The 25,221-nt window shown below is 40.9% G+C and overlaps 1 protein-coding gene across 5 annotated transcripts in view; it reads right to left on the minus strand.

The window, feature by feature from the left end:
• The window catches only part of ERICH1 (glutamate rich 1), a 127,056-nt gene that overhangs the window by 80,419 nt on the left and 21,416 nt on the right, over positions 1-25,221 (minus strand). For 2 of the 5 annotated variants that reach the window (XR_012318412.1, XM_073675361.1), the window contains exons 3-6: positions 18,860-19,000; positions 16,428-16,550; positions 6,519-6,866; positions 4,572-4,766 (exon numbers count right to left, since the gene is read on the minus strand). Coding sequence is in view for 4 of the 5 variants with exons in the window: in XM_073675361.1 (XP_073531462.1) it covers positions 4,572-4,766; positions 6,519-6,866; positions 16,428-16,550; positions 18,860-19,000 (807 nt within the window). In the remaining variant the exon portion in view is untranslated. Of the gene's footprint in view, positions 1-2,976; positions 3,860-4,571; positions 4,767-6,518; positions 6,867-16,427; positions 16,551-18,859; positions 19,001-25,221 lie in introns of those variants that run through there. The other 3 variants (XM_073675360.1, XM_073675362.1, XM_073675363.1) reach the window with 3 other exon arrangements.

The raw sequence follows: 25,221 nt of genomic DNA on the forward strand, positions 1-25,221 counted from the left end.
TCACATGATTTTTCAAACAGTGCCAATACTTTTGTCCACCCCCTTTTTAGGTTTGGTGTGGAATTATATCCAATTTGGCTTTAGGACAATTCTTTTTGTGTTTTTTCATTGAAGACAAATTAAATGAAGAGAATAAGACCAAAGAATTTGTGATTGCAATCATTTTCAGGAAGAAACTGAGTATTATCTGACAGAATTGCAGGGGTGGCAATACTTCTGGCCAGCACTGTATATATATTTGGATTATTTTTGGGAACAAATTGGCATATTGTCGGTGGAATGCGGTAAGGGGAGGTTATGCACTAAGAGTTAGTACAAAGAATATAAAGAAAAGAGGAGGTATCCAAGGTTGGGTTAGAAGGAAATCACTCAGTAGTCCTGCAATTTGAAAGCTTGACCCTAGAAATATAAATCATGGGTGTCCAATCATCAAGAGGCTTCAGTGGTAGAAATCTTTCTGGTGATAACCAGAGTTTTTTACCCCCATATGTACTGGGTAGTTTTTTGTTTTTGCGCTTTTCTTTTTCCACCCATGTAGTCGTATGAAGGCTTGTTTTTTTGAAGGAATAATTTTTACTTTTGAGCGGCACCATTCATATTACCATACTAGAAAGTATGAAAAAAATCTAAGGTGAAATTGAGAAAAACACAATTCTGCATTTGTTTTTTTGGGTTTTGCTTTTATGACGCTTATTCTGCAGTGGTGACATTTTTTTTTCTAAAATTCTTAAAAAAAAAAATTGCAATTGCTTGTGTCGCCATTTTCCTAGACCTGTAACGTTTTAATTTTGTGGATGATGGAGCTGAGTGAGGGATTGTTTTCGCAGGTTGTTTTTAATGACGCTATTTTAGAGTGGATACAACATTTTGATTGCATGTTTTGAGAAATTGCGGCTACAAACCCCCCCCCCCCCCCCCCCACAATTAGGGAGTTTCAATTTTCCGTCTCTTTACAGCGTTTACAGATCAGGTTATTTATTTTTAAATACTGGTAGATCGGACTTTTAAGGAAAGAGTGATACAATGTGCATTTTTTTAGATCTTTATTCTAATTAGGGTGATTTGAATTTTTATGTTTGTTATTTGAAACTTTTTCTTCCTCATTTTACTGTATTTCTTAGTCACCTTAGGGGACATGAACCTGCCATTATCCAATTGCTTGCACTATCTGTACATACAGCACTACTACATTATTGCTGGGTATAGCAGAAATCAAGGTCTTCTATGAACACCATCAGAAGCTGGCGTTCACAGAAGTACCATCATGACAGGAATAGGGGTCTTCAGCATACCCCTGGCCATCATAGCAACCCATTGGCACCACACGATTGTATTGTGGGATCGCCGATGAGCAGTTAGAACGACGCACCCCAGGGACACGCGCTGTCATTCTCTGACAGCAACATTTAACAGGTTAACAGCTGCATTCGAAGCTCAGTTCTTCTCCTGGCTCTTAGAGGTAGATGATAGCTGACTGATACAGCCATCATCTACCAGGAATGGGGCAGGCTGAGCTCCTGACCCCTCTCCATTCATCCTCTGCCGACCTACACATTCATGAAGACTAGTAGCACTTAATACACTTGTGGAAAATGAACTGGATTTCTTACATTGTTGGTTTCTTTTTGTTCGTGTTTTGTACTGGAAATAAGCCAAATGTCCATGGCACATCAAGCATTGTACATTTTGTGCTTGTTCTTTGAACAATTATTTCTTGGCCGAGATCTCCAGTTTGGTTTAATCTTATAAATGAGCAAATCTTTAACACAATTAAGTTTGAGCTACCGGAACTATTAAAGAAAATGGTCAAGGTTAGTGAGCGTTTAAAGCCCCCATATGAATGACTAAGACTATTCACATTTGTGTTGAACATTCTGTTCATAAAAGAATCTGAATCTGGGGGAGTTGTCACAAAATGTACCTACTAAGTTAGATGTTAACTTACTTCTTTGAGACCTTGTCTGTATTCTGTGCAACTCAAAAAATATTAAATTAGTCTACATTTCTCAAGAAGTGCTAGTAAACAAAGTTCACCTTATGTTGACATATCCTTAGCATCCCCATAGCATACATTGCTTGTTTCAGAAGTGTGAAAGAGCCAACAATCTTATTGTAGTGGAAAATACTGGGAAACAAAAAGGGCACAAAATAGAGTCTTAACCGGTAACACAAATGAATAAGAAATGGGGAGTATTACACTCGCCTGATGTAGTTGCACATATGCAACATATGTTACGCATGAAACAGCTGCTGCAGGACATGGGTCAAAGAGACCAAAGCGTATGTTGATCCAGGTATAGTGTGTGTCTGTCTATGTCTGCGCTGCTGATGGAAATCAAGGGAATCGGAAGATTTCTTAAAAGAATATGTTTTATTTGAACAGGTTTTTCAGTCAACGCGTTTCGAAGTCACTCGAGACTTCTTCCCTAGGACAAAAAACAATGATTTTTGTTTTTTGTTCTGAGGAAGAAGTCCCGAGCGACTTTGAAACGCGTTGACTGAAAAACCTGTTCAAATAAAACATATTCTTTTAAGAAATCTTCCGATTTCCTTGATTTCCATCAGCAGTGCAGACATAGACACATCATACCTGGATCTATAATCACATTGGGCTGCAGTGAGAAAAAATCATTTTCCCATGTTGCACTGGTTTATAAAAGCTAGGGTTTGAGATGAGTTGGCCTGAAGGCAAAGCAAACAAATGCTCAGCACCTCTGTGAACTCCTTCAAGACTGCTGTAAGCCATTCCACATGTAGACCTGAGGAAGTTGCTTGAGAAGATGCCAATGGGGTGTAAAGTGGTCATCAGACTTAAAGGGCGATATCTTAAGAATCTAAGGTTTAATACACATTCTGGTTTGTTTCACACATGTTTATTTATTTCTTATTTCCATATGCGTTCCTCTGTGGTTTTGCTGCTTTCAGTCTGAATATACAATGTGCACATTCCAATAAGAACAACGAAAACCATTGTATGAACAGGTGTTTCCAAACTTTTGACTGTTACTACAGGTACAGTATGATATAATGTTTAAAAAGTACATCAAACAAAGCATACAGGCACTGAATGGGAGACCAAAAAATAATTCCCCCTAACAAGCGACAATCCTGGAAATAACCATATTATAACCTGCAAATGCCTCAATATCTGGACATTCTTCAAATAACAATTAGTCAGATTTGACTCTAGATGTGCATTTAAAAGAGGAGAGATATGATCTACGAGACGGAGCCAGATTTAGACTTAACAGAATCAAGAATCTGACAGTATATTGTAGTACAATTTCTCTTATGCAACTTGCATATAACAATTTTAATTACAACTTAATTCAGAAATGTTTTACTCCACATCATACATATAAGGCATTAAAAAAGGTAAACATGTCCAAATCCTACAAGGCAACTTGGATCACAAAGACAGACTCCTTAGTTGGCTGAACACTCCTTCCATCAGTCAAAGGCTGCCCTTTAAATTTGTAGGCTTATCACCCAGAAGAGGCAAGTTTCATAAATATTAGTACAGCGTCCCAGCAGACAAAAATGTTGACTCACTGTGGCTAATGCACACACACGAATTGGCCAATTTGTGCGCTACTTATCTTAATTTTCTAAGTATATTCTATATAGCAGTAATGCAGTTTAAATTCTATGCATTCATTGTTGGATACATATTAATGCATAGAGATCGCTGTTGCAAACTTTAGCTGGTGTCAAAAATGGCATCAAAGAAGACATTTCTTTCCCAAGAAATACATCACGGGTAGAGGGACATTCTGCAGGAAGTACAGGGATTGAATTGCAGAGGACTGGAGTAAAGTTATTTTCTCTGATGAAGCCCCTTTTAGACTGTTTGGGACATCTGGAAGAATAGTTGTCCAGAGAAGATAAGGTGAGCGTGACAATGACTCCTGTGTCATGTCTATAGTAAATCATCCTGAGACCATTCATGTATAAAGTTGCTTTTCATTCAAGATAGTGGTCTCACTCACAATTTTGTCTAAGAACACTGCCATGAATGAAGAATAAAATCTAAAAATTCCTCCAAGATCAACTTCTCCCAATGATCCAAGAGAAATTTGGTGATGAACAATGCTTTTTCCAGTATGATGGAACACAACAAAACTTTGAACAAAGCATTGACCTTTTGGGTCCATGGCCAGGAAACTCCCCAGATCTCAAATTGTGATAAATTCCAAGCATTGATTAGGCAAAATGGGCTGTCATCAGTCAGGATTTGGCCCAGAAGCTGATATCCAGCATATCATTGTGAAGGACAGAATTCTTGAAGAAGACAATGTAAATATAGAGTCTTTACATAAACTTGAAATTTTAAAAGTTATGAAATGCTTATAACTGTACTTCACTAACCATAAAAACATCTGACAAAATGAGCTAAAAACACTTGAGCAAACTTAGCGAAAACCCAAATTTGTGTCTGTCTGAAAACTTTTAGCTACGACTGTGTATTTTTGTTCTTGGTAGTTTTGTTTTCGGCTTCTCGTCTATTATCTGACATATCGAGTCTAAAGACTGGAAGCGCTGAATTATATAAAAAAGTTAAAAATACATACCAGGAGGCATGAAGGATTGCTCTTTGAAGTTGCCCAAGGATTCGTTTAATCTTTCAATATCCTGTAGGAGAAGCAGGCTTTTGAGATGATGTAAGAGCTGAACTTCAGAAAAAGGCAGCGCACCATTCTTGATTTGGTCCAGAATCTCTAGAATCTGTTCCACCATCAGACCCGAGTCTGCACATCTGGAGTTGCCTGAAAGATATACAGATAATATTCTAATAGAAATGTAACCCAAAACCAAGTTCTGTGACTAAACAGAGATCTGCTCATAATTATAGTTTATCTACATCCAATACAATAGAAGAAAATAGATGGAAACACCCCAGGCTCCAAATACATCATTTCTGAATCCATCATGTCTTTTCAAATTATATTTATGCAGTGAGAATCGGGTTAGATTTTGTGTGCACCCTGCCTGTGCCACTTTTTCGTGTTCTGATAGTAGAGCCAATCAATGAAAGTCCACAGATTGAGATTTTAAGTCAGTTTGGCTAAAATTCTTTTTTGGTTAGACTATTTTATCCTGGCCCCTAAACATGGATTCCAAAAATATAAGTGACTTTATATGGATATTGGTCACATCCTAGTAGCTGCAAGTAATATAAAAAGAAGGAATTCCATAGCATCAATTTAATAATGGCAAGGAATACCCATCCAAAATAGTAATTCGTAAAGGTGCACATATAGTGTTAACAGTTACATAAGCACTATGTCATATTTCAAATTACCGTACATATTTTCAAATAAGAGCATTAACACAAAATGTATCTGTTTGTGCTGCATCTTCCTGGCACCAACTATTCTAATCACTTAAAAGATTGTACTGGGTAAAGTTTAGGTGGCTTAAGTTCATGGCACAATATAGTAACCAGCTTCAAAAAAGAAAATGGGGAGAGGCTTAGTGGAATGATCCTTCCTTAAAAATAGGTTGCAAAGTTGGATATGGACTTTATTTCACTTAATGCATCTAAAATTAAACATGAACCAACTTTGCAAATAGTCTACATTTCATTTAAAGAGGTTGTCCACTTTCTTCTAACAATTGCGTTGGGGATGTGATCCATAAACAATTGCAGGTAAAGAACCTGTAACAGTTACATGTATTACTAAGTGCCATAAAATCATGACCGCAACAGATTTGGTGACGTAAAAATAAACTTACTGCTGTTTTATATCTACAGCTGCCATCCAGATCAAATAATCTCCGTTGTAATAGACATCAAACTTTGCGTAGTCTCACCAGGAAATTATATTTCCTTTTATCTGATCCTTTTATATTCCTAACGTATTTGGGGGGTTCAGATAGGAAAGAGTATGATTGCAGGGTTAGACCGCAGTTTGTTATTACCATGGAGACACATAGGACGGCAGAGAAGTTACAGATACAAACGGTAGGAACTATTAATGCAGAATATTTGCAAAGTTACTTTCCTGGTCATTGAAGATGTATTGGGCAATAATAAAAGAGATGTACAAGGTCTTTAAAGAACACGTAAGTGTTGAATGGAGATGTCATGTCAAAATGTACTGAGATAAAGGGGTTATTTCATTAACCATTTTTATACCACAACTCTTAACAGACAGTTAACTGCCATTTTAAACTATTTTGTAGAATTTCTAGCATTCATCACGTTTTGCTTCTACGTCACCTCCACTGTGAATCTATGCTGCTGAGGGTGGATTCTGGACAGAATAGGCCTCCTTCCCCCTCTGGCAGCTGACAATATAGATACTCACAGAAATAGTCTTTAAGCTATACAGCCATATTTCTAAAGGCAAGGCAGTGGCCATTTCTATTGGTTACTCTGCATATTCATTCAGACTAGTATGACTGTCTTATTATTGGAGAAGTCATGAAGACTATTTACCCCTATCAGATAGGTAACATGGATCCAAACTTTCTGCTTCATTTTTAAACCTTATTCTTCTTTTAATGATACATACGATCAGAAAAATAAAGCTCTTGCGTCGCCTGAAGGAAATCCAGCAAGTCTTCCCTTAGCTTTCTTTCTTCTTCCTCTGTTTGTTCATCGGATTGCTTCATTGTACAATCTTCCTGGCACATATTGGACTGACATGTTCTACCTTTGGTCCACTTGCCTTCAGCCTTCAGTCTTTCTTTCTGTCTCTTTCGCTGCAGTTTCCTCTTTTTGTTTTTATTGATTTTCCCTCCTTCCAATGCTTGAGGAGTTTTTTGGATGTTTTGTTGTCCGTCAGAGGTGGACTCATTCTTAAGGTTTACTTTCTTCTTCTTCCGTCTGCGTCTTTTACAAATTTCCACTGACTGATCTTCTAAAATTACAAATACAAATTGTTACTCAGACAGTGAACTATAGGGAAACAGATTCAAATCTTAAAATGAGATTTTTGGAAACTTTGTATCTTTTCTAAATGTTAGTCACACTTTACATATATACTATACAGTCATGGCCAAAAGTTTTGAGAATGACACAAAAATGATATTTTTACATTATCTGCTGGCCTCTGGTTTTAATTAGTGTTTGTCTGATGTTTATATCACATACAGAAATATAATTGCAATCATATTATGAGTACCAATAGGTTATATTGACAGTTAGAATGAGTTAATGCAGCAAGTCAATATTTGGAGTGTTGCCCCTTCTTCTTCAAGACCTCTGTAATTCTCCCTGGCATGCTCTCAATCAACTTTTGGACCAAATCCTGACTGATAGCAGTCCATTCTTGCATAATCAATGCTTGCATTTTGCCAGAATTTGTTGGTTTTTGTTTGTCCACCCGTCTCTTGATGATTGACTACAAGTTCTCAATGGGATTAAGATCTGGGGAGTTTCCAGGCCATGGACCCAAAATCTCTATGTTTTGTTCCATGAGCCATTTAGTTATCACCTTTACTTTATGGCAAGGTGCTCCATCATGCTGGAAAAGGCATTGTTGGGCGCCAAACTGCTCTTGGACGGTTGGGAGAAGTTGCTCTTGGAGGACATTCTGGTACCATTCTTTATTCATGGCTGTGTTTTTAGGCAAGACTGTGAGTGAGCCGATTCCCTTGGCTGAGAAGCTACACCACACATGAATGGTTTCAGGATGCTTTACAGTTGGCATGAGACAAGACTGGTGGTAGCGCTCACCTCTTCTTCTCCGAATAAGCTGTTTTCCAGATGTCCCAAACAATCGAAAAGGGGATTCATCAGGGAAAATGACTTTGCCCCAGTCCTCAGCAGTCCACTCCCTGTACCTTTTGCAGAATATCAGTCGGTCCCTGATGTTTTTTCTGGAGAGAAGTGGCTTCCTTGCTGCCCTCCTTGAAACCAGCCCTTGCTCAAAGAGTCTCCGCCTCACAGTGTGTGCAGAAGCACTCACACCAGCCTGCTGCCATTCCTGAGCAAGCTCGGCACTGCTGGTAGTCCGATCCCGCAGCTGAAACTGTTTTAAGATACGGTCCTGGCGCTTGCTGGTCTTTCTTGGACGCCCTGGAGCCTTTTTGACAACAATGGAAGCTCTCTCCTTGAAGTTCTTGATGATGCGATAGATTGTTAACTGAGGTGCAATCTTTGTAGCTGCGATACTCTTCCCTGTTAGGCCATTTTTGTGCAGTTCAATGATGGCTGCACGTGTTTCTTTAGAGATAACCATGGTTAACTGAAGAGAAACAATGATACCAAGAACCAGCCTCCTTTTAAAGTGTCCAGTGATGTCATTCTTACTTAATCATGACTGATTGATCGCCAGCCCTGTCCTCATCAACACCCACACCTGTTTTAATGGATCAATCACTAAAACGATGTTAGCTGCTCCTTTTAAGGCAGGACTGCAATGATGTTGAAATGTGTTTTGGGGGTTAAAGTTCATTTTCTGGGCAAATATTGACTTTGCAAGTACAGTAATTGCTGTTAAGCTGATCACTCTTTGACATTCAGGAGTATATGCAAATTGCCATTACAAAAAATGAAGCAGTAAACTTTGGAAAAATTACTATTTGTCTCATTCTCAATACTTTTGGCCATGACTGTACACATATATGCATTTTTTAAAACGAAAAGTACTGCAAATGGTTTTAGTTCTATTGTGTTTTATAGCGTTATTATCCATTTGGATGGGTTTACACCACATTTTGGCATCCGGTTAGGCATCCACGGGCAGAATGTATAAGACCGTGGCTGCATGATTTTACATAGATATGTTTAGCACTGAAAAGCTGCAACAGCTCAGAGAAAATCATAGTTTAAAAACAGCTGGGGACCGAGCTCCACGGGAGACTAGTCGGACAGGTAGGTCCCTGGCAGCTTATCTCCACCCACTTCCCTGGAGTGACAGCTCTGTCTCTCTACACAACACAAGGATGCGGTCTGATACATGCTGCCCGATCCATAGGCAGCATGTATCAACTGTCAGGTTCCCTTTCAGCCTCATTGAGACATTCGTATGTGTTATAATCTATGGAACTGTTCACAAGTCCGTGAAGCCCTACTACGTGTAGCACAAGCGATCGGATGATCGCAGCTTCAAGTCTCCTAAGCGGACTACTGAAGCAAGTAAAAAGAAGAAAAAAATGTATTACAAAATATAAAAAAAAATATAAAAAGTTCAAATCACCCCCTTTTGCCCTATTCAAAATAAAACAATCATAAAAAAATACACATATTCGGTATCGCTGCATTCAGAAACGCCCGATCTATCAAAATATTAAAAAAATTAATCCGATGGGTAAACGAGAAAAAAATAAAAATGCCAGAATTACGTTTTTTTTGGTCGCCGCAACATTGTAATAAAATGCAATAACAGGCGATCAAAACATTGCATCTACCCTAAAATGGCATCAATAAAAATGTCAGCTCGGAGCGCAAAAAATAAGCCCTCACCCAGCCCCAGAGCCCAAAAAATGATGACGCTACAAGTCTCGGAAAATGGCCCCATGTTTTTTTTCTTGGATCTTGTTTTTCACCACTTAAATAAAAAAGAACCTATACATGTTTGGTACCTGCAAACTCGAAATGACCTGGAGAATCATAATGGCGGTTCAGTTTTACCATGTAGTGAATATGGCAAATTAAAAACCCAAAAAACAATTGTGGAATTGCATTTTTTTTTTGTAATTTCACTGCACTTGGAATTTTTTTCCTGTTCGTGTGGTCTGGTAAACCCAGTTAACGGATGCCAAATTAGAAGAATTTTATTGTACCATGACAATATCCATTCAGGACGATGTGATGTTGGTAGACGTTCAGGGATACTCCCTGTCTGAAACTTTATGCACTATATATAAAGTATAACTTGTATCTGGATGGAAACCACAGAAGCTAATTGTTATGCACACGCCCGGGCTAAGCGGCGTGTGCGTGGGATTGGTAGTGATTCCACTGGACCGTGCCGGAGAGTGAATGCCTGGAGGGGCGTGACTAAGTATTCACCCGATCCGACCAGGGTCGCACGACGGCATACGACGCCAGTGCACCAAGGAGGGACCGAGCAGAGGGACCAGGTGCTACTCCAGGACAGACCCCGGACACGGCTGTTGACCCACACAGGGGAATACAGGAACAGGCTGGTAGGCTGGCACGACTGGTATGCAGGCAGGCGGGTATGCAGGCAGGGGGGTAAAGACAAGCACAGCTAGAGTGCAGACAGGGAGGCACTAGCAGGTAGGAACACAGGCGGGATAGGACCCAGTACACACCGGGACTCAGGAACAATACAGGCAGAGGGTTACAGGCAAGCACAGCTAGAGTGCAGACAAGGCTGAGCAGGGAGGACAGGGCTCTGTTCACACGGAACAGACAGGAAGGGAAAAGACAGAGCCAGATACTCACACAGTACTTGCAGAGACAACAAGCAGGAGTTAGGTACGAGTTCAGACTCTGCAGAAAAAGGAAGGGAACGGACATAGAGGCAAAACAGGTAAAGGACAGGAGAGAGTTCAGACTGGAACTGAGTGTACGGAGGAGACCGACACTGCAGCGGGATACAGGAGCGGGTCTGGGAATACGGCCCCCAGAGAGGCGGAACGAACAGGCAAGGAGCGTGTTCAGACAGGACAGACCAGAAACAGGAGCGGGTCTAGGAAATCGGCCACTAGAAGGCGGAACGAACAGGCAAGGAGCGTGTTCAGACAGGACAGACAAGAGAACACAGAAAGGACTCAGTTCAGACACGGGAACTAATACCGCAAAGCAGGAGACATACAGGACACAGTTCAGACACGGGAGCTGATACCGCAAAGCAGGAGACATACAGGACTCAGTTCAGACACGGGAACTGATACAAAAAGCAGGAGACATACAGGACTCAGTTCAGACACGGGAACTGATACAAAAAGCAGGAGACATACAGGACTTAGTTCAGACACGGGAACTAATACCGCAAAGCAGGAGAAATACAGGACTCAGTTCAGACACGGAAACTGATACAAAAAGCAGGAGACATACAGGACTCAGTTCAGACACGGGAACTGATACAAAAAGCAGGAGACATACAGGACTCAGTTCAGACACGGGAACTAATACCGAAAAGCAGGAGACATACAGGACTTAGTTCAGACACGGGAACTAATACCGCAAAGCAGGAGACATACAGGACTAAGTTCAGACAGGCCTGGAAATACAGCCTCCAGGAAAGGCAGAAAAGGAAACAAAGACGGGACCTGGCACCTTCAGAGTGCAAGCACACACTGAAGGAAAACACTATGCTCAGGCAGGGATAGAAGGGAGCTGCTGAGCTATATACCAAGTGTCAGACAGCAATAGGCTGAGGACGCACAAGGGGTGTGACCCACAGCAGGTACAAAAAGCAGGAAGTGATCGGGCGCCGCCCTTAAGCAGCAGAGACAGACACAAACAGACAGCATGGAGGGAAGCCAGAGAGACATTCCGGACAGGAGATCAAGTGCGCGCTCCTGCACAGTGGGAAATGGACCACTATGCAAGGACGCCGCCAGGTATGTTACACTAATGAGGAATATCCGGGGAAAACATATTTCTTACAAAAGTTTACATGGAGATTAAATTGTGCTACAGAGGGTACTTGAGCATTCAGGAGCTGCAGTTTCAGATATTCTCCGAAGCAGGATGTATATTTTACAAACACTTTTATGCTTTTGAAGTTCTCTTTTATCCCATTTGACAGGATGTTATTATGAGTAGTAAAAAAAAGGTTAATTGAAAAGGAACAAACTATGTTTCCAAGAAGCATACAGAAAAATAAGAACACGGCACACGGCATAATGAGGTTTAAATGGAGAAATGCAGAAAGAACAGAGGTGTTTAAAGAGGACCTGTCACCAGGACAAAATGTCCAGTTTTGCTCTTATTTTATTCGCTTTGTTGCGATGAGTATTCTGCTCTTTGATTAATTTAGGTTTTTGTTTTAAAATCCAGAATACTGTTCCAGAGATTGGGGCCATTTTATGGTCTTTACCAATAAGGCGTGGCTCACGAGATTCCCTGGTGGTGTGTCTTTAGGCCGCTCTGTGAGCCACACACCACTCCTAGTAAAGGCTATAGAAAGGAGCAGTACATTAAAAGTGACCCTATCTCTAGAAACCCCGAAATAACACAAAAAACTAAATATTTCACAGGAGCAGCAAGAATAAAATAAGAGCAAAAACTGGTCACTTTTCAGCTGGTGACAGGTTCCTTTTGAATTCAAAAGAGAATTGGAAAATACGTTCCGTTTTTCCCCAACTGCCTTCACTTAAAGAAATGACTGACTGATGTTTATGACAATAAAATAAAAGCAGCATAAATACTGTATATACATGGGCTCACATAATTCATATTGTTAACCCATGGCTTCACAGTCAGTTTTGGCCTTTATGAACATTTTTTTGTTCACTTTTTTATTGGCAGAGTTCCAGCAGCCATAACTTCTTTTATTTTTGGGGAGCAATACAATTGTTATTTGTGAGTGGCAACACTTGCGGTATATACAACTTAACAAACTTTTCTTAACTTTTTATGGGAAGGTATATAAATGAAACAAACATGTTTTTTTTTATAAATTCTACACTTTTCGCAAATAAAACAAATAAAGTGTTAAATGGGTATTCCCATCTCCAAAATCCTATCCCAATATGTAGTAGGTGTACTAATAGTATTACTAGGAAATACCCCCAATTAGAAATGTAGTATAGTTCTTCTGATTCAATTTGTTGCTTACCTCATGTGCAGGCATTGCAGTAACTTAGTTATCCATGGTTATGACCACTAACAACTAACTAAATAACTGTCACTATATGAGTGGTCATAACCAAGCTAAAGCAATGCCCTGCGCATGAGATAAGCGACATAGCTAATCAGAAGAACTATACTATATTTTTAATTAGAGGTATTTGCTATTATTATTATTACTACACCTACCACATATTGGGGTAGGATATTGGAGATGGAAATACCCCTTTAACTTTATTCTGCTGACTAAGGCAATGTCCAATTTCTATTGTTGTATTAATTTTGGACAATAAATACACACTTTGGCGACAAAAATTTTTATTTTTATTTTTGACAATTATAAAGTATCCAAATTTTCCATCAGTAGAGCTGTAAGAGGGCTTATTTTTGTGTGACAAGCTGTAGTTTTAGTTTCATGGTAAATGCAACTTTTTGATCACTCTTTAAAAGGCAAAATTAATAAAAAAAAATGTACCAAAACAGTAATTCTATATTTTATTTACTTTTGTAATGGGTCGGACAACCCCACTTTTTCAATAAAATGAAATATAAATTCCGGTTTTATACTTTTAGCCTTGTATTTAACAAAAGAAAGTAATAGATACTAGAGGTAAAAAACTAACGGTAGCTATTAATGGGCTGTTCGGCCTTAGGCTACAAGTCTGCAGTCAGTCTATGTGCAGTCAGTCTATCTGCAGTCAGTCAGTGCGTGCTGTGAGAATTCACAAGTCTGCAGTCACTTTGGGTGACTGCAGACTTGTACCCTAAGGCCGGACAACCACTTTAAGGCATATATGTTGTCACAATTTTTAATGACTCTGGATGACATAAAACACTTCTGTCACACTAATTGCCCTCTCCTCATCTCCAAAGCCAAAAGGGATCATGACTAACATTGCTAAATCTTTTGTTAGAATTGAGCAGCAAGCTTTCACGATCCTGGTCCACCCTCCGCACTGATAGTCCATGGCTGCCAGACCAGAGAACTATGAGCCTCCTACCACCAGTGGAATCCTGGGTGCCTCTCCTGATTACTAGGTGCCACAATGTCAAGTGTGCAACAAGTCACAATGTAATGACGTTGAGATGGTACTAATCAGAAAATACAGTGCTGCCCATTGTGTTGGATTGTCAATGCAACCCTCTTCTCCCACTCTTGACACACTGATAGCAACACCGCTAGCACAGGCTTCCAGTATCCGTTGTTTCAGATGCTGCACATCTTGTATCTTCACAGCATAGACAATTGCCTTCAGATGACCTCAAAGATAAAAGTCTAAGGGGGTCAGATCGGGAGACCTTGGTGGCCATTCAACTGGCCCACGACGACCAATCCACTTTCCAGGAAACTGTTCATGTAGGAATGCTCGGACCTGACACCCATAATGTGGGGGTGCACCATCTTGTTGGAAAAACTCAGGGAACGTGCCATCTTCAGTGCATAAAGAGGGCAACACATCATCATGTAGCAATTTCAGATATCCAGTGGCATTGAGGTTTCCATTGATGAAGAATGGCCCCACTATCTTTGTACCACACTATACCATCAAGATACGAGATGTGCAGCATCTGAAACAATGGATACTGGAAGCCTGTGCTAGCATTTCTTCTGCGGTGTTGCCATCAGTGTGTCAAGAGTGGGAGAAGAGGGTTGCATTGACAATGATGTGTCACATGACCCTCTTCCCATTGAAAAAAATAAAGTTGGATCCAAAATGCGGGTTATCATTCTGGAAAAATCCGCAGCACTACTAATTATTTTGCGTAATCGCGGCGTTTTCGCCGCCATTGACTAACATTGAATCGCTTAATATCCGCATCACTACACGTGCACATGCAGATATTAAGCGATTCAATGTGCAGATGGTACCAGGGTCTGGAGAAGAGGAGACTCTCATCCAGACCCGGGTACCATAGAACCTGTAAAAAAAAAAGAATTAAAATAAAAAATATACATTATACTCACCTTCTGATGGCCCCCGGTCTCCATAGCGATGCATCCTGGCTCCCTGGCAGCTCGCGATGGTCTAAAAGGACCTGCCATGACATCATTTAGTCATGTGACGGGTCACGCGAAAGCTGATGTCGGCGGTCGCGTGACTTGTCAAATGACTAAATGACGTCATGGAAGCTCCTTTTACACAACCGCGAGACACCGGGAAGACCGGACGCATCGGATAAGGAGACCGGAGGCCATCGGAAGGTGAGTATATGTTTTTTTTTTCATTTTTTTTTTACCATTTTTATTCTTTTTTTAACTAACTTGGTGACACTTTATAAAATCCATGCCGGTTGCATGGATTTATATAGTGTGACCAAGTTGTCAAGCACTTTCCAAGTGATGCTAAAATGGCTTGGAAAGCGCTTGACAACCCGCATGCGAAATCGCATGTGAAAAACGCTTTACATCCGCTTGTCCCTGGCAGGAAAAACGCCTGTAAAATTTTCATGCGTTTTTTCTGCCAGGGAGATGCAGAAACGCTCAGGAAAAATCCGGAGCATTTCTGCATCGTGGGCACATAGAATGCTTTAGGCTATTTCCAATAAACACATCTTAGCAGTGCGCCCTGATGCACATATCTGTATGAAACCTTGAACAAATAACTAAAAATTGGCTTTAAGGAAACCAACATGTCTTGCAACATTAAATAAAACTAATCTGTGCTGCTGAGAAGTCAGATGGAAATATCTCGGAAAGCACACACGAATATACAGTAACTGAGAAATTGGAAACCAGGACGCACATCACCAATCTCATATCACTGAAGTTCTCCCAGGTCTTTTTCTCTTCTAGTGCGTCACCATGCATAAATAATTACAACATGCAAATATTAATTAAAAGCATTTTAGTTTTCTATTCTGGACGAGGTCCATGGCACACATCAACCGTCATGAATATTATAGGAAATCTATGAACTGATTACGGTAATGTATACACATGTCTGCGATCACAGCTCAGTGTTTCTATGTACATGACCATTTTGTCATCAATAAACTGAGAAATGATGGGCAGGTGTAGCACATGAAGAATTGTAGTTTAGACAGTGCCGTGAAGGCTCACTTTGTGACTGATGAGGATCCGACTCACAGGTCCCTCACCTACTGTCCAGTAGATTGGGGGCCACAACTAACTGCAGTATGTGCCAAAGTTTGTGCACCCCCCCCCCGCTCTACAGTCACTGATCTCTACAATCAAGATGGCCGGGATAAGGTGGATTATTGTCTTCCTAAAACCTAGTTAGAGGTAAGATGGGGGGGACTGAAGAACTTACAATGTGGGTTATGGTGCACGAGGGTGGTAATGATTTAACTTGTTTGCTGGAGTCTTGATACATTGTTTTCACACATTTCTATTGACCAATGAAATACTTTATATTGGTAATTAGTTTCATCATAGGTTGTTATGTGATGACAGCAGTTACAATAATGATGAGCCAAATCTACAACTCTAGGACCCGCACATTATCCAATTCATTCATTTTTTTTCAATATTCCATGTTTATGATACTACTCCACTGTTTGGTTTTGCACTACTATTTCCAGTACTCTCTGCACAGTATTTTTGAGTCAATCACACATATCAATAATTGGGAAATGTAAATAGGAGCTTCTCAAAACTTGTAAAACAGTTGTAAAAGAAAAGGAATACAACCATAGAGTCACATACAAAACATGAGATATCTACTGTAAAGACAATGCCACACGGTACCTTCCAGATTCGAATCTTCCGTGGTGGAAGGTTTGAGATCGGTTTTCGGAGGTGGTATATAGCCATCAGGGGGAAGATTCGCAGTGTATACCTTCACTGGGGAAATGTTTGATTCTTCATTTTCTTCAAGAAGAATATTAAGAACGTGATTTAGAATAAAGGTTGAGCTAGGACTAATATGGTGTACAAGTAAAGTACCCGTAAATAAAAAAAAAAACTAAATATAATGCTCCTACAGTGATAGGCTATGGCCCATTAAATAATGCATACTACTCCATTTAATGAAATGATCACAAGTAAAAAAAATAGCTAAAAAGATTATTTACAAGGCATATTGTACTACATACAGTTGTCCAAAAGGCGTGAAAACAGTCTTTGGAAACGTATGCAAACTCATTGATAATCTAACTATAAATATAACAGTGTGCACATATGCATAGAAATATTCTAATGGATCAATACAGAAAATATATTTTTGTGAAACTACTGATCCATTGTACCCTCTTTGCCAGTAGAGGGCAGTAAAAGACTTTACACACAGGAAAAGTGCCAAGAATAGCAATTTATAGGATGTACAGTATTTGGTTTATTATTCATGTTTGTTTTTTTCTTTGTGAATTCTGTTCCTCGTGTAATACCCATCAGTTATATCCAAATATATAGCGGCTGAACATGGTAGTGTTAGGTGGTATGGCCTCCTTGTCCTGCAATACAATGCCCTATCGAGTGCTGCATGTACTGAGCAAAGCTTGTGGCAAGAATATTTCTGTACCTCCATGCACATGAAATTCAACAGAAAAATATATATATACATATACGATAAGAATCCATAAATTCAGAGAAAGAATGACTAGATTCCTATACGGATATCTGACGGTTACAAATAACATTTTATTATTTACAAGAATTCTGAACAGTAAAAAAACAATTCTTAAAAATAGATTAATCCACATATCCCAAGAATAAAGAAAAAATAATTCAGTAGAATATCATACAGATCACTACGTTTTTTTCTACATTTCCGTATTTTTTATTTTTTTTAAATGTACGGCTTTTTCCTCAATATTCAGTGAATCATTAACAAATTGTCATAATGAGTTTGAAGGGAAAGGGAATTATGCCCAGCTTTCATTTTTCGTGCGCAGTCCTATTATCTAGGCATGGGAAAGCACAATTTATCAGTCACAGAACATCCTGTCTTTTCTGCTCAGTCTTTCCATTGAATCATCAATCCCTCTTTTGTCCTGAACATTTCAATTTTTGTTTTGTAAGAGAACACTTTGATCCGATTATGTGTTATAACAGCTTCTCTAAAAAAATGAAAAAGACATTAAAGAAGCGTGCCGTAATACAGGCCTCCAAAAGAATAATCAAACTATGAGGTAGGTACACCCTCTACACCCTTCATGGGAGCAGATATGGGGAACACTGTAATTGATAAGTAATTTATGGCATTTACACATTACATACACATTTAAAAAAATTAGGAATGCTTCTTTTGAGGGAATTTGTTGCCAGCTTTTTGCCATCTAACCTGAAAGCATGTATGTAATGTAGAGACAGAGAACCTGATTCCAGTGATGTGTCACTTACTGGGCTGCATGTTGCAGCTTTGATAAAATCATTGTTTTAACGGCTACAGATCTAGCAGTTCTCTGAATGCTGAGCTCTGTATAACCTCGCCCACATCACTGATTAACAGCTTTCTGTGTACATTGTGCAAATGCAGAAAGAAGCTAATCAGTGATCGGGCAGGGTTATACAGAGATCATGAATATAAAGGACTACATGGACTCAGGTTTACTAGTCCTCTAGTGATAATCTCCTACTGATAAAACTGATTTTATCAAGACTAGACTAGTAAACCTGCTGCCATGTAGTCCTCCATATTCAAGAGATGTGTACCATCACTGATTGCCAGCTTTCTGCCTATGCAGAGGGTACAGAGAAAGTTGCCTATCAGTGGTGTGGGTGGTGTTATACAGAGCTCAGCATTTAGAGAACTTCTAGATCTGCAGCAGAGAAAACAGTTTATCAAAACTGGAGCAAGCAGCCCAGTAAGTGACAAATCACTGGAATCAGAGCCTCTGCCTCTACATCACGCTCTCAAATGGGGTAGTAAAAACCTGATGACAGATTCCTTTTAACAAGGGACAAATAAAACTCCAACATACAGTACAGACCAAAAGTTTGGACACACCTCATTTAAAGATTTTTCTGTATTTTCATGACTATGAAAATTGTACATTCACACTGAAGGCATCAAAACTATGAATTAACACATGTGGAATTATATACTTAACAAAAAAGTGTGAAACAACTGAAAATATGTCTTATATTCTAGGTTCTTCAAAGTAGTCATCTAGCAGATACATTTAGGCTTCATGCACTATGGGTTGTTATATATGAGGTCTGTTAAATAGAACAGTTACCTGCTGGCTCGGGTATTGAAGACTGTATAGGTTTTTCAGGCTTTTCCTCGGATTCTACCTTTAGAGTCTCATTTTTTGATGACAGAGTCTGGGGATCAGCAGTGTTAGGATACAATCTTGTCAAAACCTTGGAAAGAAAAACTAAAACATAAAGAATATAAATATGGAACCTGCTGATATTTCAAGAAGACAGTAAAAAATTGAAATTTAAATATTGTTAAAGAATATGGATTTTGTAAAACTTTATTTTACGCCATCACAGAGATTGAATCAATTCAAGGCATTTTAGTGAAAAGAAAAGAACACGGTCCCTACAGTCAAACATGGCGGAGGTTCCCTGATGTTTTGGGGTTGCTTTGCTGCCTCTGGCACTGGACTGCTTGACCGTGTGCATGGCATTATGAAGTCTGAAGACTACTAACAAATTTTGCAGCATAATGTAGGGCCCAGTGTGAGAAAGCTGGGTCTCCCTCAGAGGTCATGGGTCTTCCAGCAGGACAATGGCCCAAAACACACTTCCAAAAGCACTATAAAATGGTTTGAGAGAAAGCACTGGAGACTTCTAAGGTGGCCAGCAATGAGTCCAGACCTGAATCCCATAGAACACCTGTGGAGAGATCTCAAAATGGCAGTTTGGAGAAGGCACTCTTCAAATATCAGGGACCTGGAGCAGTTTGCCAAATGGTCTACAATTCCAGCAGAGCATTGTAAGAAACTCATTGATGGTTACCGGAAGCGGTTGTTCGCAGTTATTTTGGCTAAAGGTTGTGCAACCAAGTATTAGGCTGAGGGTGCCAATACTTTTATCTGGCCCATTTTTGGAGTTTTGTGTGAAATGATCAATGATATGATTTTTGCTTCATTCTCTTTTGTGTTTTTTCCTTGCAAGCAAATTAAATGAAGATAATAATACCAAAGAATTTGTGATTGCAATCATTTTCAGGAAAAAACTGAGTATTATCTGACAGAATTGCAGGGGTGCCAATACTTTTGGCCACCACTGTATTATATAGAGTCATTACAAACAGAGTGATCTATTTCAAGTGTTTATTTCTGTTAATGTTGATGATTATGGCTTACAGCCAATGAAAACACAAAAGTCATTATCTCAGTAAATTAGAATACTTTATAACAACAGCTCGAAAAATGTTTTTAAAATCCAAAATGTTGGCTTACTGAAATGTATGTTCAGTAAATGCACTCAATACTTGGTCAGGGCTCCTTTTGCATCAATTACTGCATCAATGCGGCGTGGCATGGAGGCGATCAGCCTGTGGCACTGCTGAGGTGTTATGGAATCCAAGTTGCTTTGATAGCAGCCTTCAGCTCGTCTGCATTGTTAGGTCTGGTGTCTCTCATCTTCCTCTTGACAATAAGGTCAGGCGAGTTTGCTGGCCAATCAAGCACAGTGATACTGTTGTTTTGAAACCAGGTATTGGTACTTTTGGCAGTGTGGACAGGTGCCAAGTCCTGCTGGAGAATGAAATTTCCATCTCCAAAAAGCTTGTCGGCAGTGGGAAGCATGAAGTGCTCTAAAATTTCCTGGTAGACGGCTGCTCTGACTTTGATCTTGATAAAACACAGTGGACCTACACCAGCAGATGACATGGCTCCCCAAACCATCACTGATTGTGGAAACGTCACACTAGACCTCAAACAGCTTGGATTGTGGCCTCTCCACTCTTCCTCCAGACTCTGGGACCTTGATTTCCAAATGAAATGCAACATTTACTTTCATCTGAAAACAACACCTTGGACCACTGAGCAACAGTCCAGGTCTTTTTCTCCTAGGCTCAGGTAAGACGCTTCTGGCGTTGTCTATTGGTCATGAGTGGCTTGATACAAGGAATTCGACACTTGTAGCCCATGTCCTGGATACATCTGTGTGTGGTGGCTCTTGAAGCAATGACTCCAGCAGCAGTCCACTCCTTGTGAATCTCCCCCAAATTTTTGAATGGCCTTTTCTTAACAATCCTTTCGAGGCTGTGGTTATCCCGGTTGCTTGTGCACCTTTTTCTACCACACTTTTTACTTCCACTCAACTTTCCATTAATATGCTTGGATACAGCACTCTGTGAACAGCCAGCTTCTTTAGCAATGACCTTTTGTAGCTTACTCTCTGTGACAATACAGAGTAAAATCTTAATTATGCCAGACATACTTTCTGATGGCAAGAGCAGGACACCTTTATTTTTATGTTGACTCTCTAATCTGTGTTCTTCTTTAGTTGATTAACACAGACTATTATTTGTATAACCCTGAATGCTATCTGCTCTTTGACTCTGAAACAATGATGTGTATTTACAGGAGCCCTTGTGATACGAACTATGTAAATAGATTAGCTAGAACAATGAATGTTTGCTAGATATGTTAAATACCATTGTAGGGTGTTTGCCAGTCAATCATGGAGGATGAGCTGTGGATACTCGAGCCCTGCACCTTTACCTCTTACGTGTGCCTGATGACCTCACAGATGTAAATATAAACAGGGATGTCTGTAATGCTAGAGACAGATTCAGTCTTGGAACAGAGATTCAGTCTTGGAACAGAGATTCAGACGGACCTTGGAAGGAGAATGGGGGACATCCTTTAGGAAAGTAGATGGATTGCATGGCATCTAAAGAGACACAGATTTGAATTCTACATGATTCTAGTCTAAGGGTGCGGGCCCTGACTTGAAAGATTCGGATCTGCTCCATTAACCATCAGAGAGACATGGATACATTTTGGGGAGTCCAGGAGAGGACGAAGAAGTCACCTGGCCCCATGGATATGTTGTTTTGGGGTTGCTAGGAGGGAACCATTGGTCGCCTAGAACCCATGGAGACATTTGGAGTTGCTAGGAGGGACCCACCAGCCGCCTGGCCCAATGGAAACTCTCGGAGAGGCCAGATTTGGACCCTTGGGTCTCCTGGTCTTGTACCTCGATAGACTGCTAGCTTCCTAAGCTTGTCGTTACCTTCTCTCTTTGGGGGCCCACCAAAAGTGAGGTGCCACTGGTGGGGTAGTCGGCCCTGGAAGCCCCGAAATCCCAGCTACTCTATTCTCGGTGGGCCAGCGGAAGGGTAAGGACTGTGTAATGTTGCACCATCTTGGGTAATTGCTGGGACTGTTCTATGTGTTTATTGCCCGCTTTGTGGCTCAATAAAGTATTGCCATGGTGGTTTACCCGCATCCTGTGTTGTCTGAGTAGTGTTACACCCAAGGAAGACCCCGTGTCTTCACACGCTCCTTGTGGAGTGTGTCAATGACTGCCTTATGGACATCAAGTCAGCAGTCTTCCCCCATGATTGTAGAGCCTAATGAAACAGACTAAGGGACCTTTTTAAACGCGTAGGAAGCCTTTGCAGGTGTTTTTTGTCAATTATTCTAATTTACTGAGATAATGACTTTTGTGTTTTAATTTGCTGTAAGCCATAATCATCAACTTTAATGGAAATAAACACTTGAAATAGATCACTCTGTTTGTAATCACTTTATATAATATATGAGTTTCACTTTTTGGATTGAAGAACTGAAATAAATTCACTTTTTCATGATATTCTAATTTAGTGAGAAGCACCCCCCCAAAGTCACTTCAAAACTGAATAATTCCCTAAAATATAAGTTTTGTAAATTTCCTTGAAAAAATGAAATATTGCTGCTAAATTTTTAAACCTTCTAACATTCTGATAAAATAAAAGGACATTTTACATATGGTGCTGATTAGTGTTGAGCATTCCGATACTGAAATATGGGTATCGGTCGATATTCGCGGTATCGGAATTCCGATACTTAATTCCGATACTTTTGCAATATCGTATACCGGAATCGGAAGTTCCCATAATGCAATGAGCCAGTTTCATTGAGGATCCTAAGAAGTGTGGGCACATCCTGTTAGGCATGTAGGCATCTTAACTAATGGCATGGCTGTGATTGGCTGCTGAAATGATGTCATGATGCACTATAAAAGCCACCGCCGCCATTTTCAGCACACTCTGCTGTGAATTCAGTTAGGGATAGGACGCTGTTGTTCTGAGGGACAGTTTTAGCTACCTATTTGGTCTATTCTGCTTTACCCAAGCTACTTCATAACTCGCTGTGCCTTGCAGCGCTAGTGCACAGTTCTCTGTGCTGTTCACGGCTGTCTGCAAGGTCTGTGTGTGTGAGTGCAGCTCACCCTGTAGAGTGTGCTTCAGCCACGTCTGGTTGTAGTGCACTCAGCATGTGTCACTGCCTCATATATTGTCCTTTTTTGCCAATTCATAATTTTTCCTGATATCTCCTATTAGTGTGTTGGTTCCATCCGTATTCAGCTACATTGGTTCCAAACACACTATATAGGAGTAGTTAGAGGAGCCTTTCTGCAGCATTGTGCCCTGCAGCCCCAGCCAGATTAGTATTAGCCTATTTTTTGTAGCCTCATCTATTGCATTGTAGGTTACCTTCCTACATTGTAATAGCTACAAAAAGTTTGTGATACTATCGGTATTACATCTTTGGGCACATCCAGTGTCTTTTTGTGACAAAAAAAACCTAAATAAAGTTCACCAAACACTCCACTTTACAGTTGTGTAGGCCACATTAGCTCATATTAAAGTCTAGTCCACACTTTATAAAATTAGTGCTTCTTGTATCTGTTAGCAGCTGTTCAGGAATAAGCACACTAAGCCCTTAGTACTTTTCTGCCTATCATTATCAGTCTACCAAGATGAAGAAGGCAGGGAGTAAGGCATGTGGTCGTGGGCGTGGAGTTTCTGCAGGGAGAGGACGTGAGGATTCTGTGCCTGCAGGGAGAGGACGTGGGGATTCTATGCCTGCTGCGGGCACCAGTGACTCAGCATCCCCCAGTTTTACCAGGGAACAGTCCTTTATGCGCAGCTTTGTAGGAGCTAGCCGTACCCCACTGCTGCGGGAGGACCAAATTAAAGCCGTTGTCGGATGGATGGCAGCTAACGCATCGACTTCAATTAGTTCCAGATCCTCTCAGGTCCTGAGCACTGAAGAGCACCCATCTGTCTCTTCACCACCTGCCAAATTGCCCAGGCAGTCAGAGAGCCCTGGACAGGAGCCATCTCTACTTCTGTTCTCTGAATCTCTTGGCTTGGAAAGAGGGAGCCAGCCAAGCAGAATTCGAGAATTTGAAGAAGAGGTAGTATGCAGTGATGCGCAACAGTTTTGTCTCTCTGAATCTAAAGAGGCGGGTGGGCCAGTGCCTATGGTCAGCAGCACACCTCAGTACGCATCTGATGATGAGACTCAGGTGCCACTTTCTGGTGCGTACTGTGCTGTCGAGACTACCCAGGAGAAGCAGTTGTTTGAAGAGGGTGGTGTAGATGATGAGGTCCTTGACCCATCATGGCGTGAGGGACAGGAAGGTGGTGGGAGCAGCTCTGAGGAAGAGATTCCCCGAACAGCCCAAAAAGGAGGGAGAGGGAGGGGGCAGACTTGGTTGCCTGTAGCCTCCACTTCAGCACCCATTAGGAGCATGGCTCTTCCAAAATCCAAAGTGGGCGCTCCCAAGACTTGCAGTGCCTGGTCCTTTTTTCACACAGTTGCAGATGACATTTGCTTTGTCAAATGCAAGCTGTGTAATCAGAAGGTGAAAAGAGGGAAAAGTGTCAGCAACCTCAATACCACAAATATGTGGAAACATGTGCGGACCAAGCACGTGATGGAGTTACGAAAACACACTGAAGACCTAGGCCAACCTACAGCGCCACCTACCACCTCTTCAGCTCGTGTTGTAGCCTCTTCCTCCAGCTCACACACAGCTGGTGCGGCTTCCTCACAAGATCGCCATGGAAGAATCTCTGGCACTGTTGTACAGAGACACAGTGTAATTCCACCCACAGCACCACTTTCCCAGTCATCCTCACACTCCCAGGCCAGTCTACAGCCATCGTTAGCACAGGCATGGGAGAAAAGGCGCCCATACTCGGCAAACCACCCCCGAGCACAGGCTCTGAATGCTGGCATTGCTAAACTACTGGCCCTTGAAATGCTATCATTCAGGCTGGTGGAGACTGACACCTTCCGTAACTTTATGGCATTGGTAGTCCCACAATACAACGTGCCCAGCCGCTTTTATTTCAGCAGGCAAGCCGTCCCTGCCCTGCAACATCATGTGGAGGGAAAAATTAGACATGCGCTACAAAACGCCGTCAGTAGCAAGGTCCACCTGACCACCGATGCGTGGACCAGTAAGCATGGACAGAGACGATACCTTTCCCTCACTGCCCATTGGGTAAATGTTGTGGAGCCGGGTACAGATCTTGAGAGTGGCGCTGTACGTGTTCTGCCAACTCCAAGGATTGCAGGAATCCAGTCTGTACACATTGACTCCTCCTCATACTCCAGTTCCTCTGAATCAGCGCTGCAGG

The sequence above is a fragment of the Phyllobates terribilis genome, unplaced genomic scaffold, assembly GCF_046119375.1.
Source record: "Phyllobates terribilis strain yellow unplaced genomic scaffold, ASM4611937v1 Scaffold_3__8_contigs__length_932513732, whole genome shotgun sequence".
Taxonomy (NCBI): Eukaryota; Metazoa; Chordata; class Amphibia; order Anura; family Dendrobatidae; genus Phyllobates; species Phyllobates terribilis.